Raw genomic sequence first — 12,795 nt, 5'->3', positions numbered from 1 at the left:
TATATTGCCTCAATTAATTTTTTTTTATTGAGATAAAATTCACACTTTAAAAAAAGATATATTTGTATTGATTTCAGAAAGGGAGAGGGAGATAGAGATAGAAACATCAATGATGAGAGAGAATCATTAATTGGTTGCCTCCTGCACGCTCCACATTGGGGATCGAGCCCACAACCAAAGCATGTGCCCTGACCAAAATTGAACTGTGACCTCCTGGTTCATAGTTCGATGCTCAATCACATAGCCACGCCGGCTGGGCTGAAATTCACACTTTTAAAGTCTACAATTGAGTGGGTTTTTCAGTATATTCATAATATTGTGTAGGTATTACCACTGTCTAATTCTGGAACAGTATTATCACTCACTCCCTATTGTTCCTACTCCCAGCCCCTGGCAACCACTAATCTACTTTCTGTCTATGTGGATTTGTCTGTCTGGATTTTTCATATAAATGGAATCATACAGTGTATGTGACCTTTTTTGTCTGGCCTCTTTCACATAAGGTTCATATTTTAGCATGTATTAGTACTTCAGTCCTTTTCATAGCTGAATATTCTGTCATTTGGATATACCATATTTTGTATATCCATTTGTCAATTGATGGGCATTTGGGTCCCCCCCCCCACACACACACACTTTTTGAGTATTAGGAAGAATGCTACTATGAAATTTGTGCACACATTTTTGTGTGGACATATGTTTTCATTTCTCTTGGGCATATACCTGAGTAGGATTGCTGGGTTATAAGGTAACTGTTTTAACCTTTTGAGGAACGGCCAGACTGTTTTTCAAAGTGGCTTTATAATTTCATGTTCCTACCAGCAGTATATGAGAGTTCCATTTTCCCCACATTCTTACTGACACTTGTCCCTATCTTGTAGCTACTCTGATGGGTGCTAAGTTGTATCTCCCAGTGATTTTGATTTATATATACTTCCCTGATGACCTTAAGTTGAAATCTTTCTTGAGAACTTTGGACGATATAACTAACTGAATTAGTCTGTTGTATCTTCCCCCACACCAATGGCTCATCTATAATTTCTTTCCCACTATCTTCAGATTGTGAATAAGTGGAACACAGCTCTTATTGGCCTGATGACATACTTTCGGGAGGCTGTGGTGAACACACAGGAGCTCCTGGACTTGCTGGTGAAGTGTGAGAACAAGATCCAGACACGTATCAAGATTGGCCTCAACTCCAAGATGCCAAGTCGGTTCCCCCCTGTTGTGTTCTACACCCCGAAGGAGCTGGGTGGACTCGGCATGCTCTCCATGGGCCACGTGCTCATCCCCCAGTCTGACCTCAGGTAGGACTTGGCTAAAAATCTTGCTAGACCTTAAGGGAAGGGGTATTTATCTTTTAGGCTTTATTTTTTCTCTAATCTTGGTTGTCCCCCAAAACAGGTGGTCCAAGCAGACAGATGTAGGTATCACACACTTCCGTTCAGGAATGAGCCATGAAGAAGACCAGCTGATTCCCAACTTGTACCGCTATATACAGCCATGGGAGAGTGAGTTTATTGATTCTCAGCGGGTCTGGGCTGAATATGCACTCAAGAGACAAGAGGCCATTGCTCAGAACAGGTAGGCATCCAGGAGGACATAGCAGTCCTGTGGGGTGTGGAGGCATGACCTTTGAACTCTGCATGACATATTTTTATGGAGACAAGGAAGTAGGTTCTAAATCTGCCCGTTTATTCTTGGTCAGTAGGTATGCTTAACTGTTCATATGAGCACGTTTCACTTTGATCTTTTTTCTTTGGCAGACGGCTGACCTTAGAAGATCTAGAAGATTCATGGGATCGTGGCATTCCTCGAATCAACACCCTCTTCCAGAAGGACCGGCACACATTGGCTTATGATAAGGGCTGGCGTGTTCGAACTGACTTCAAGCAGTACCAGGCACGTGGAGGGGATAATGGAACAGTTTCCCTGAATTAGGAGACTCCATGGCCATCCTGGGACAGTAGGCGCTTAGAATTGTAACCATACTTTTCTTGACATCTAGGTTTTGAAGCAGAACCCTTTCTGGTGGACACACCAGCGTCATGATGGGAAGCTCTGGAACCTGAACAACTACCGCACAGATATGATCCAGGCCCTGGGCGGTGTGGAAGGCATTCTGGAACACACACTCTTCAAGGGCACTTACTTTCCAACTTGGGAGGGGCTTTTCTGGTGAGGATTCTCCTCTCCCCTTACAGTGACCTGTTACACCTCTTTGAGCTCATCCCTTGTGTGCCTGTGGACTGCTATGATGTGTTCCAACAGCCATCCCCAAGAGGTCAACAGCACTCTGGGAGATGGCACAACATCACTGTGCCTGGTCTCTTCTGCTTCCCAGGGAGAAGGCCAGTGGTTTTGAGGAGTCTATGAAGTGGAAGAAGCTAACTAATGCTCAGCGATCAGGGTTGAACCAGATTCCCAATCGTAGATTCACCCTCTGGTGGTCTCCAACCATCAACCGAGCCAATGTGAGTGTGATTGTTAAACGTGGGAGATCAGAAGATAAAAACAAGTGTTTGTACTTTCTTAGTTATGTCTTGAGAACCAAAGTCTCTTGATCTCTAGTATAACTTCCTTTTTCCTGTCAGGTATACGTCGGCTTTCAGGTGCAGCTGGATCTGACAGGGATCTTCATGCACGGCAAGATCCCCACACTGAAGATCTCTCTCATCCAGATCTTCCGAGCTCACTTGTGGCAGAAGATCCATGAGAGCATCGTTATGGATTTGTGTCAGGTGGGCTAGAATTGAGGGGAGAGGATGCCATCAAAAGTCAGGTTACCTCTTTGGGTGTAGGAAATCTACCCTGGAAACTCTGAGGATGAGACTCTATTGTGGTACCAGGGGCCACATTATCTTAAGTTCTACAAGCCTTTATTCTTAAGTGGGCTTCCATAGCCACTCATAACCTTTCCACTTTTGCCTCCAGGTGTTTGATCAGGAACTGGATGCACTGGAAATTGAGACAGTACAAAAGGAGACAATCCACCCCCGAAAGTCCTATAAAATGAACTCTTCCTGTGCAGATATCCTGCTCTTTGCCTCCTATAAGTGGAATGTTTCCCGGCCCTCACTGCTGGCAGACTCCAAGTAAGTGCCTTATGGCCCAGCCCTAGGCATCCAGGAGTCTTAGTTTCACTATTCTTCTAGCAGTTCTACTTTAAGAATGATCGCTGCCTGTTCTTTCTGACTGGGAACCAGTGCTCTCCCTGGATCCTATGGACACCCTCAGCCAAGTCTGCTGATTCTCTGGGGAGTCTTGCTGACCTGGAACTGGCAAGAGGGGTTGGTTTGAAGACTTAGATATAGTGATTGAGAGTTCTTGTGGTTGTGTCAGTGGCTTCCTGGAAGCCTGGACTCCTAACCTCTCTCCACCCTCAGGGATGTGATGGACAGCACCACCACTCAGAAGTATTGGATTGACATCCAGTTGCGCTGGGGGGATTATGATTCCCATGACATTGAGCGCTATGCCCGGGCCAAGTTCTTGGACTACACCACGGACAACATGAGTATCTACCCCTCACCCACGGGAGTGCTCATTGCCATTGACCTGGCCTATAACCTGCACAGGTAAGATGGGGCTCAGAAGCATGTTTTCCATCAGCCCACACTTGGACATATAGTGTTTTTTAGTTTGCCCCGCTATAATGAGGTTTGGCTCTTTCCTCCTCTGGGTCGCTGACTCTTTCTTCCCTGTCTCTGTGTATATGAGCAGACGCTTGTTAGCCTGGCCAACAGTCTTTTCCTCCTCTGTAGAGTTGCAGTTTGCCTTATTCCTGACACTACCAGTCTGGTCTAACTTTTTCTTGCCTCTTCCACCTTCATAGTGCCTATGGAAACTGGTTCCCAGGCAGCAAGCCTCTCATACAGCAGGCCATGGCCAAGATCATGAAGGCAAACCCTGCCTTGTATGTGTTACGTGAACGGATTCGCAAGGGGCTGCAGCTCTATTCATCTGAGCCCACTGAGCCCTATCTGTCCTCTCAGAACTATGGTGAACTCTTCTCCAACCAGATTATTTGGTTTGTGGATGACACTAACGTCTACAGAGTGACGATTCACAAGGTGAGAAAGGGCTACAAGTAGTGTAGGGGGGTGGGACTCTAGATGCCTGATGGAGGGTGATCGGGCAAGTGTGTGCATATTGGCATGAAGGCAGGATGGTTCTAGGCCAGGAGTGGGCAAACTTTTTGACTCGAGGGCCACAATGGGTTCTTAAACTGGACCGGAGGGCCGGAACAAAAGCATGGATGGAGTGTTTGTGTGAACTAATATAAATTCAAAGTAAACATCATTACATAAAAGGGTACGGTCTTTATTTTTTTTAGTTTTATTCATTTCAAACGGGCTGGATCCGGCCCACAGGCCGTAGTTTGCCCACGGCTGTTCTAGGCTGTACTAACTGATGTAATCATTCTTTAGACCTTTGAAGGGAACTTGACAACCAAGCCCATCAATGGGGCCATCTTCATCTTCAACCCACGCACAGGGCAGCTATTTCTCAAGATAATCCACACATCTGTGTGGGCTGGACAGAAGCGTTTGGGTCAGGTGAGTTGGTTAAAGGACAGAGCTTGTAGAAACTTCTCTCTTAATCTTTGGGGTGTGGGTGTGGGTGTGAGAGAAAAAATCTTTCTCTCTGAAAGATTGGGGGCATCTCATTTGAACTTGTTCCCCAAATTACTTAATTTGGGGAGTATTCTCCTGTAGGAGGTCCAAGAGTGTGTGAGGGCCTTCATTGCCTGCCAGCTGGGCTCTGCTTTCTGAATCTCCTACCTCTAACCTCGCTTGAACAGAGCTACCAAAAATTACCTTTCTAAAGGGAACAAGCATTCTTTTCTTTCTTAAAAGCAAGCAGTAATTTATTGACCACAGCAAAAACACACTCGGGACAGTGAAGCAAGGACGGGCATAGAAGAAGCAACAGGAGAGCCTGGGCGGGGCTGCTTTGGCTCCTGGAGGAGTCAGAGGAAAGGGGCCTGGAGACAGGGTCAGGGGTTAGCCTGGGATGAACTGCCGCTGCCCATTGCTCCCCTGGTTGCAAGTCTCCTGGGGTCCCTTGGAATTTAGGAAATAAGTTCCTGTAGCGAAAGAAGAGGGGGAAGGGAATGGCGTGGGCATGCTTCCTGGAGGGAAAGCCAGGAACAAGCATTCTTGAAATGTCACTTTCTGCACGGCTGGAGTGGCTCAGTGGTTGAGCATTGACCTATGAACCAGGAGGTTTGATTCCCAGTCAGGGCACATGCCCAGGTTGCAGGCTCCATCAGCCAATGAATAATTCTCTCTCATCATTGATGTTTCTATCTCTCTATCCCTCTCCCTTCCTCTCTGAAATTAATAAAAGATTTTAAAAAATAAAATGTCACTTTCACCAAATTTCTTTATCTCAAAGCCTTTGCTTGCCCCTCCTTGCTTAATTACCTCCTCTTTGGCTTCCTAGACACTTGGTATCTGGCTGAGCTATAACTTGTCCAGCCACAGTTTCTCTTCCTTTATGGCATGTTTCCTCGTGCAGTTAGTCTGCGGTCCTAGTATCACAAAACCCTAATGTTCCTCTCACCTTTGTGGCGTTGCTCATAGGTCTTTTTTTATAGAATGAACTCTGCTCTTCCTCTGTTTATCAGTCTTACTCATTCCTTAAGACCTCTTTCTGCAGCTCTTTATGACCGTTGGTCTTAATTTCTTTTGTCCCTGACATAGTGTAGTATAATCAAATACCAGCTTGTATGAGTTTTATCTAGCCACCTAGGTAGAAAACCCTTTGGGGCAATGCCATTTGACACCTCTTACTTTACCTTCGAAGTACCTAACAGTGCTCAATAGTTTGCCCAGCTAGCGTGGCTCAATGGTTGAGCGTCTACCTGTGAACCAAGAGGTCACAGTTCGATTCCCAGTCAGGGCATATGCCTAGGTTGTGGGCCATTCCCCAGTGTGGGGCGTGCAGGAGGCAGTCGATAAACGATTCTCATCATTGATGTTTCTCTTCCTCCCTGAAATCAATAAAAATATATTTAAAAAAGAAACATAGTTCAATTATTTAAAGACTGAGTCTTCTGGTTTACCTGGAAGAGTGGAGACTCGGTTTTTATTTCTTTCCCTTGCTTCTTAGTTGGCTAAGTGGAAGACGGCTGAGGAGGTGGCTGCCCTGATCCGATCTCTCCCTGTGGAGGAGCAGCCTAAGCAGATCATTGTCACCAGAAAGGGCATGCTGGATCCATTGGAGGTGAGAGGTGGATGAGGTTAGAAGAAAGGAAGGCTGAGACCTGCAGGCTCTGTTTCTAATCTTGGATTTGATCTTGTCTCAGGTGCACTTGCTGGACTTCCCCAATATCGTGATCAAAGGGTCAGAGCTCCAGCTGCCCTTCCAGGCTTGTCTTAAGGTGGAAAAGTTTGGGGACCTCATCCTGAAAGCCACTGAGCCCCAGATGGTTCTCTTTAACCTCTATGACGACTGGCTCAAGACGATCTCATCTTACACGGTATGAAGCTACCTCAAGAAGAGGATCACTTTAAGAGGAGTGGGTTTGGGGCCACGAGAAGATCTTGTGCCTTGGTTTTAACCACAGGTCCCTCATGGGGGCCGTTCTCAACATGTGGACAGAGACTCTGCTCTGCATATCAAGTTGATTCATGGTGAGGGGATAGGAGGTAGCACCTTAGAGTTCGAAATCAATTCCTGGTTCCATGACAGAATAGGATCAAGGAAAGGAAAGAACATTAAGTGTCTGGCCTCCCCCGACACTGCCTCCTCTCTTTCCAGGCTTTCTCCCGCCTCATCTTGATTCTGCGTGCCCTGCATGTGAACAATGACCGGGCAAAGGTGATTCTGAAGCCAGACAAGACTACTATTACAGAACCACACCACATCTGGCCCACCCTGACTGACGAGGAATGGATTAAGGTGGAGGTGCAGCTCAAGGATCTGATCTTGGCCGACTACGGCAAGAAAAACAAGTGAGCAGTTGGGGGTGGGGAGGCAGATGGAAGAGACAAAAAGGGTGAAGTAAGTGGTACAGTATATGGTTTCTGTTTTGGGTTTTTTTTGTGTGTGTTTTTTAAAAAATATTTTTATTGATTTCAGAGAGGAAGGGAGAGGGAGAGAGAAATATCAATGATGAAAGGGAATCATTGATTGGCTGTCCCCTGCATACCCCTCACTGGGGATGGAGTCCGCAACCTGGGCATGTGCCTTTGACTGGAATCCAACCCGGGACCCTTCAGTCTGCAGGCTGAAGCTCTATCCACTGAGCCAAACTGGCCAGGGCAGTTTCTGGGTTTTTTGAAACATTTAGCCTCAGGTAGGAGGCAGCAGGTCGATGTTTCTCTCTCATCGACGTTTCTAACTCTCTATCTCTCTCCCTTCCTCTCTGTGCTAAATCAATAAAATATATTTTTAAAAAAAAAGGAATTGTCCTGGGAATTGCCTATAGAAGAAGCTGAAGCTGTGTCTTCACACATTATATGTGGGAAACGTATTTATACGTTTTACGTTGACTGGTAGTAGAGCGCGGGACACGTATTAATACGTTTTTTATAGACTAGCGATAGAATGCGGGTCACGTATAAATACATAAACTAAAGTTAAAGTAATTTTACTGAATGTTGCCATTTGCACACTACATTAGCAAAAATGGCCCGCGCCACCTGTTAGCGCGCGATAAAAACTACCCGCAAACAATGTGTTCAGATAGTGAAGGAAGAGTCTGTGTTTTGGGGCTTCATTCTGACTCTTGGGCCTTGTTTCTCAGTGGAGGCACTATTGCCATTTTGAGCAGGGCATTTCTTTACTGTCCATGCATTACAGGAAGTTTTAACATCCCAGGCCCTGAGGTCCCACTGCTAATAGCACACACATACCTTTCTTCCCTCTCCTTCCCTGTAATTGTGGGAACCAAAGGTCTCTGTAGCTTTTCAAGTATCCCCTAGGTTGACTGACAGTACCAGCTCTGAGAACATGTTTCAGGGTTTCTGTTTTTGAGAATTGTCCTGCGCTAGGGCACTTTTTATCAAGGGAAAAGGGGAGGTATGGATGCTGAGCAGGTTTGAGCCTGGCTGGAAAGTGCACCTGCACAGGGCATCCTGGGGTGTGGCAGTGTTAGTATTAGTACCTCTGCACTTCACACTTCCTTTACAAGTGTCACTTGATGATTGTCTGGGATAATATGGGTTCCCATGTACCCAAGTTACATTCTTGCCATTGAGGCATAAGTGACCGAGGGGAAGGGACCCTTGTGTGACCCACACTGTCCCCTCAGTGTGAATGTGGCCTCACTGACACAATCAGAGATTCGAGACATCATCCTGGGGATGGAGATCTCCGCACCGTCACAGCAGCGGCAGCAGATAGCTGAGATTGAGAAGCAGACCAAGGAACAGTCACAGCTGACGGCAACACAGACTCGTACTGTTAACAAGCACGGGGATGAGATCATCACCTCCACCACCAGCAACTATGAGACCCAGACTTTCTCATCAAAAACTGAATGGAGGGTCAGGTACTGTAAGGGGCCAAAGGGGTAGGGATGGAAGGGCCTGCTGGGCTACCTACAGTGCTTGGGTTGAGAAATGCTGACATTCCTACCTGTTTTCAGGGCCATCTCTGCTGCCAACCTGCACCTAAGGACCAATCACATCTATGTTTCATCTGATGACATCAAGGAGACTGGTTACACCTATATCCTTCCCAAGAATGTGCTTAAGAAGTTCATCTGCATATCTGACCTTCGGGCCCAAGTGAGTAAGTGTGCTCAGCTGGGCCACGGTGTTAGCCAAACATTTTATGTATCTACAACTCACCTAAGGTTTCCTGGAACTTGAGGTTTCAAGATTCGTGGAAAAGTAAATATATGCCCTAACCGGTTTGGCTCAGTGGATAGAGTGTCGACCTGCAGACTGAGGGGTCCCGGGTTCGATTCCGGTCAGGGGCATGTGCCTTGGTTGCGGGCACATCCCCAGTGGGAGGTGTGCAGGAGGCAGCTGATCGATGTTTCTAACTATCTCCTTTCCTCTCTGTAAAAAAAATCAATAAAATATATTTTAAAAAAAAGAAAAGAAAAGAAAATATACAAGGACTAGAGGGCCCGGTGCATGAATTTGTGCATGGGTGGGCTCCAGCCTGGCCCGCCCCGCACAAATCAGGCTGATTTAACCTGGGGAGGGGGCGCGGTTGGCGGACCACCCTGCCCCCTGGTCGAACTCCAGTAAGGAGGGTTTTGACCCCCACCAGATATCAAAACATAAAGTTATGGCAATTAAGAGAATAGTGTCTACACAGAAACATTCATGTGCATATAATAAATACGGTATATCAAGTCTGTAGGATTAAGGATACCTTATGATATTGAAGCAATCAGAAAAAGTAATCTAGATCCCTATTTCACACTGCTTACAAAAATAAAATCCAGGTGGAATAAATATCTATTTAAAATACTAAATAAACTGTATAATATTAGAGGAAAACATTTATTAGTTTTGGGATAGCCCTCTAAATAAGACACAAAGCACAAAACCACAGTCAAAATGAATAACTTGTGTGTCGAAGGGTACCACAACAGATACCCTAAAAACAAAAATTATTTGCATAACCATACATATAATGGATTAAGATCTAGAATAGGGAATTCTCAGAAGTTGATTTTTTTAAAAAAGATAACTATAGAAGATTGGGCAAAGATTACAGATGTAGTTCAGAAAAGGAACTACAGGTGGCAAGTATAATATGAAAAAATGCTCACCTTTACTGGTAACTAGGGAAATTCACGTGTTGTAAAACACCATTTATGGCCTGTTTGGTGAATTTGAAAAGTTTGTTAATATTCTGTGTGGGTGATTTATAGGAACACAGGTCCTCTTAACTTTGTAAAACTTAAAATACCACCTATTGCTGGTTTTAAAGAAATTTTCATTTGTTTATAGATACTATACTTACATAATCAACTGGGGAGCAGTGCAGATTCCTGGACCCCACTCAGGAGATTCTGATGTGGTCATTCTGAGATAAGGTCCATGTTTAATGTTGTGACCAAGCACCCAGGTTTTTCTTTTTTTTTTAACAACAAGCAAACATGTTTTTATTTCAGAGAGAAAGGGAGAGGGAGAGAAAGATAGAAACATCAATGATAGACTAATCAGTTGGCTGCCTCCTGCATGCCCCTCACTGGGGATTGAGCCCGCAACTTGGGCATGTGCCCTTGACCAGGAATCAAATGTGACCTGGTTCATAGGTCGACATTCAGCCACTGAGAAACACCAGCCGGGTCTCAGGTGATTCTGATGTGATAGATTCTGAACACATTTTGAGAAACTTGTTCTTAAGGAAGGGAAGGAAACGGCTAAAAGCCCAGGTCTAGGCTGGTACTAAGAATCATTTTGATTCTTGATCCCCTTGTCTCCAGATTGCAGGATACCTGTATGGGGTTAGCCCACCAGATAACCCCCAGGTGAAGGAAATCCGCTGCATCGTGATGGTACCACAGTGGGGTACCCACCAGACTGTGCACCTGCCTAACCAGCTGCCCCAGCATGAGTATCTCAAGGTCAGTGGGGGTTTTCTGCTGCGAGGGTTGGGGAGGGAAGGCAGACCTTACCTTCATGAGTGGGATTCCTGTCTGCAGATAGGGCTTTAAATCATCTTTTACTGCTCTTTGCCTATAGGAGATGGAACCCTTAGGTTGGATCCACACTCAGCCCAATGAGTCCCCCCAGCTATCGCCCCAGGATGTCACCACCCATGCCAAGATCATGGCTGACAACCCATCTTGGGATGGCGAGAAAACCATCATCATCACCTGCAGGTGGGCTTGAGCCCCCATGGAAAGTATGAATGGGCCAGCATTGCAGGCCAGGACCCAGAATGGTGGCCTAAGCTCTGACTTTATCCTCATCCCTCTTTCAGCTTCACACCAGGCTCCTGCACACTGACGGCCTACAAGCTGACCCCCAGTGGCTATGAATGGGGCCGCCAGAACACAGACAAGGGCAACAACCCCAAGGGCTACCTGCCTTCGCACTATGAGCGGGTCCAGATGCTGCTGTCAGACCGCTTCCTCGGCTTCTTTATGGTCCCTGCCCAGTCCTCATGGAACTACAACTTCATGGGTGAGTGCGGAAGCTCAGGGAAGGGGCTGGGGCTAGGCCAGGGATGGCGAACATGACACGCGCGTCAGAGGTGACAGGCAAACTCATTTTGGTTGATTTTTCTTTGTTAAATGGCATTTAAATATCCTATATAATAAAAGGCTAATATGATGGCGAACCTATGACACGCGTGTCAGAGGTGACACACGAACTCATTTTCTTGGTTGATTTTTCTTTGTTAAATGGCATTTAATAGTATAAAATAAATATCAAAAATATAAATCTTTGTTTTACTATGGTTGCAAATATAAAAAAATTTCTATATGTGACATGGCACCAGAGTTAAGTTAGGGTTTTTCAAAATGCTGACACGCCGAGCTCAAAAGGTTCGCCATCACTGGGTTAGGCCCTCATCCTTAGCACTTGAGGCCTGACTGTTTTGGAGATGGCCCAGGGGCCCCAGCTGGGTGAGATAGGTGGACCTTGTTAATATTGGACGTTTTTATCTACCCCAAGGTGTACGGCATGATCCCAACATGAAGTATGAGCTGCAGCTGGCAAACCCCAAAGAGTTCTACCACGAGGTGCACAGGCCGTCCCACTTCCTCAACTTCGCCCTCCTGCAGGAGGGGGAGGTCTACTCTGCGGACCGAGAGGACCTCTACGCCTAGCTGTGTCCTCACCTCCTGCTGCAGACTCCCCACAGGCTGGAGACTTCGCCCCACCTCCCACAGACTAGCTGGTGACATTCATCAGCTTGGCCCCTTTTCCCTCTATTTTGTGCTTGTTGTGTTGTTGACTCCTGGTGACCTGTAATCCTGAACAGTATAATAAATTTTGTATAAATTGGGAGTTTTTCAGTGTTTTCCCCCTCTGAGCTCAAATTCTGGGTGTAGGATTGGCAGCTGAAGGGAAAGGAGGACCCCTCAGGGGTTGTGGGGCTAAATATCCAGTAGACACTGGAAACTGACATATGCGGGTTGGGCTTTCACACTCCTACCACCTTGACCACATTTGCCAATTTTGCTCCAAAATACTTGCAAATCATCCCTTGGAGCAGTTGCCATTTCCTGAGCCAGGAAGCTTGTGACTTGTTCTCTGCAGCTGTGTGCCAGCCTGGCCCCTTAAGCTTTCTGTCACTCCTGGTCAGGGCACAGGCACATGCCTGGACAGTTGGCTCTGTGGCTGAGGCCAGTGACAGCCCAGCGACTCCTCACCTCTTGCCCTGTGTGGTTGGCAGCCCAGTGGGGCCCCGTGACTCCAGGCACAGGGGTGGAGCCTGGCTTGGGCACTGGGGAGGGCATAACAAAGTGACCACTTACAGCCCCGAGCCTCAGCTCTTGGACGCCTGGCTGGAGGCTGGCTGTCCTGCTTCCTGTGACCTTGGGGACTTGAACTGAACCGGGCCCAGGGGGCCCAGGGCACTGTCTCCTTCCCCCACGCTGTTTCTTTAATCGCTCCTCCCCAGTCGCTTCTACCCCACCCTCTCCTGCGCTAAACTGTTTCCTGGGCGGGAGCTGTTTGGCTTTTTCCTGCCCCAGTTAGGGTTGGGGGCGGTGGCTGTCGCAGCCCTTGGCCTTCGGGGGACATGGAGCCCAGGAGGGCGGCGCCTGGGGAGCATAGCTGGAGGCCTCGAGTGGCCGCGGGGGCTGAGACGGCCGCAGAGCTCGTGTACCATCTAGCGGGGGCCCTGGGCACCGAGCTGCAGGAG

General features: G+C 47.0%; 2 protein-coding genes across 2 annotated transcripts in view; both read left to right on the top strand.

Annotated features, from left to right (window-relative positions):
• Positions 1–11,934, top strand: part of PRPF8 (pre-mRNA processing factor 8) — a 30,537-nt gene extending 18,603 nt beyond the window's left edge. Inside the window, exons 25-43 of the mRNA XM_006768091.1 lie at positions 1,060–1,307; positions 1,405–1,584; positions 1,767–1,902; positions 2,009–2,178; positions 2,345–2,474; positions 2,595–2,741; positions 2,935–3,095; positions 3,387–3,578; positions 3,836–4,073; positions 4,431–4,559; positions 6,118–6,231; positions 6,314–6,487; positions 6,769–6,962; positions 8,264–8,503; positions 8,600–8,741; positions 10,403–10,543; positions 10,662–10,801; positions 10,903–11,105; positions 11,601–11,934. Coding sequence (XP_006768154.1) covers positions 1,060–1,307; positions 1,405–1,584; positions 1,767–1,902; positions 2,009–2,178; positions 2,345–2,474; positions 2,595–2,741; positions 2,935–3,095; positions 3,387–3,578; positions 3,836–4,073; positions 4,431–4,559; positions 6,118–6,231; positions 6,314–6,487; positions 6,769–6,962; positions 8,264–8,503; positions 8,600–8,741; positions 10,403–10,543; positions 10,662–10,801; positions 10,903–11,105; positions 11,601–11,755 — 3,234 coding nt within the window. The 3' untranslated portion in view covers positions 11,756–11,934. The remainder of the gene's footprint in view (positions 1–1,059; positions 1,308–1,404; positions 1,585–1,766; positions 1,903–2,008; positions 2,179–2,344; positions 2,475–2,594; positions 2,742–2,934; positions 3,096–3,386; positions 3,579–3,835; positions 4,074–4,430; positions 4,560–6,117; positions 6,232–6,313; positions 6,488–6,768; positions 6,963–8,263; positions 8,504–8,599; positions 8,742–10,402; positions 10,544–10,661; positions 10,802–10,902; positions 11,106–11,600) is intronic.
• Positions 11,935–12,672: 738 nt separating this feature from the next.
• RILP (Rab interacting lysosomal protein) overlaps positions 12,673–12,795 on the top strand; it is a 4,705-nt gene continuing 4,582 nt past the window's right edge. Inside the window, exon 1 of the mRNA XM_006768130.2 lies at positions 12,673–12,765. Coding sequence (XP_006768193.2) covers positions 12,673–12,765 — 93 coding nt within the window. The remainder of the gene's footprint in view (positions 12,766–12,795) is intronic.

This window comes from Myotis davidii, unplaced genomic scaffold (assembly GCF_000327345.1).
Source record: "Myotis davidii unplaced genomic scaffold, ASM32734v1 scaffold363, whole genome shotgun sequence".
In the NCBI taxonomy this organism is placed as follows: Eukaryota; Metazoa; Chordata; class Mammalia; order Chiroptera; family Vespertilionidae; genus Myotis; species Myotis davidii.
This window is presented reverse-complemented; position numbering and strand designations above follow the sequence as displayed.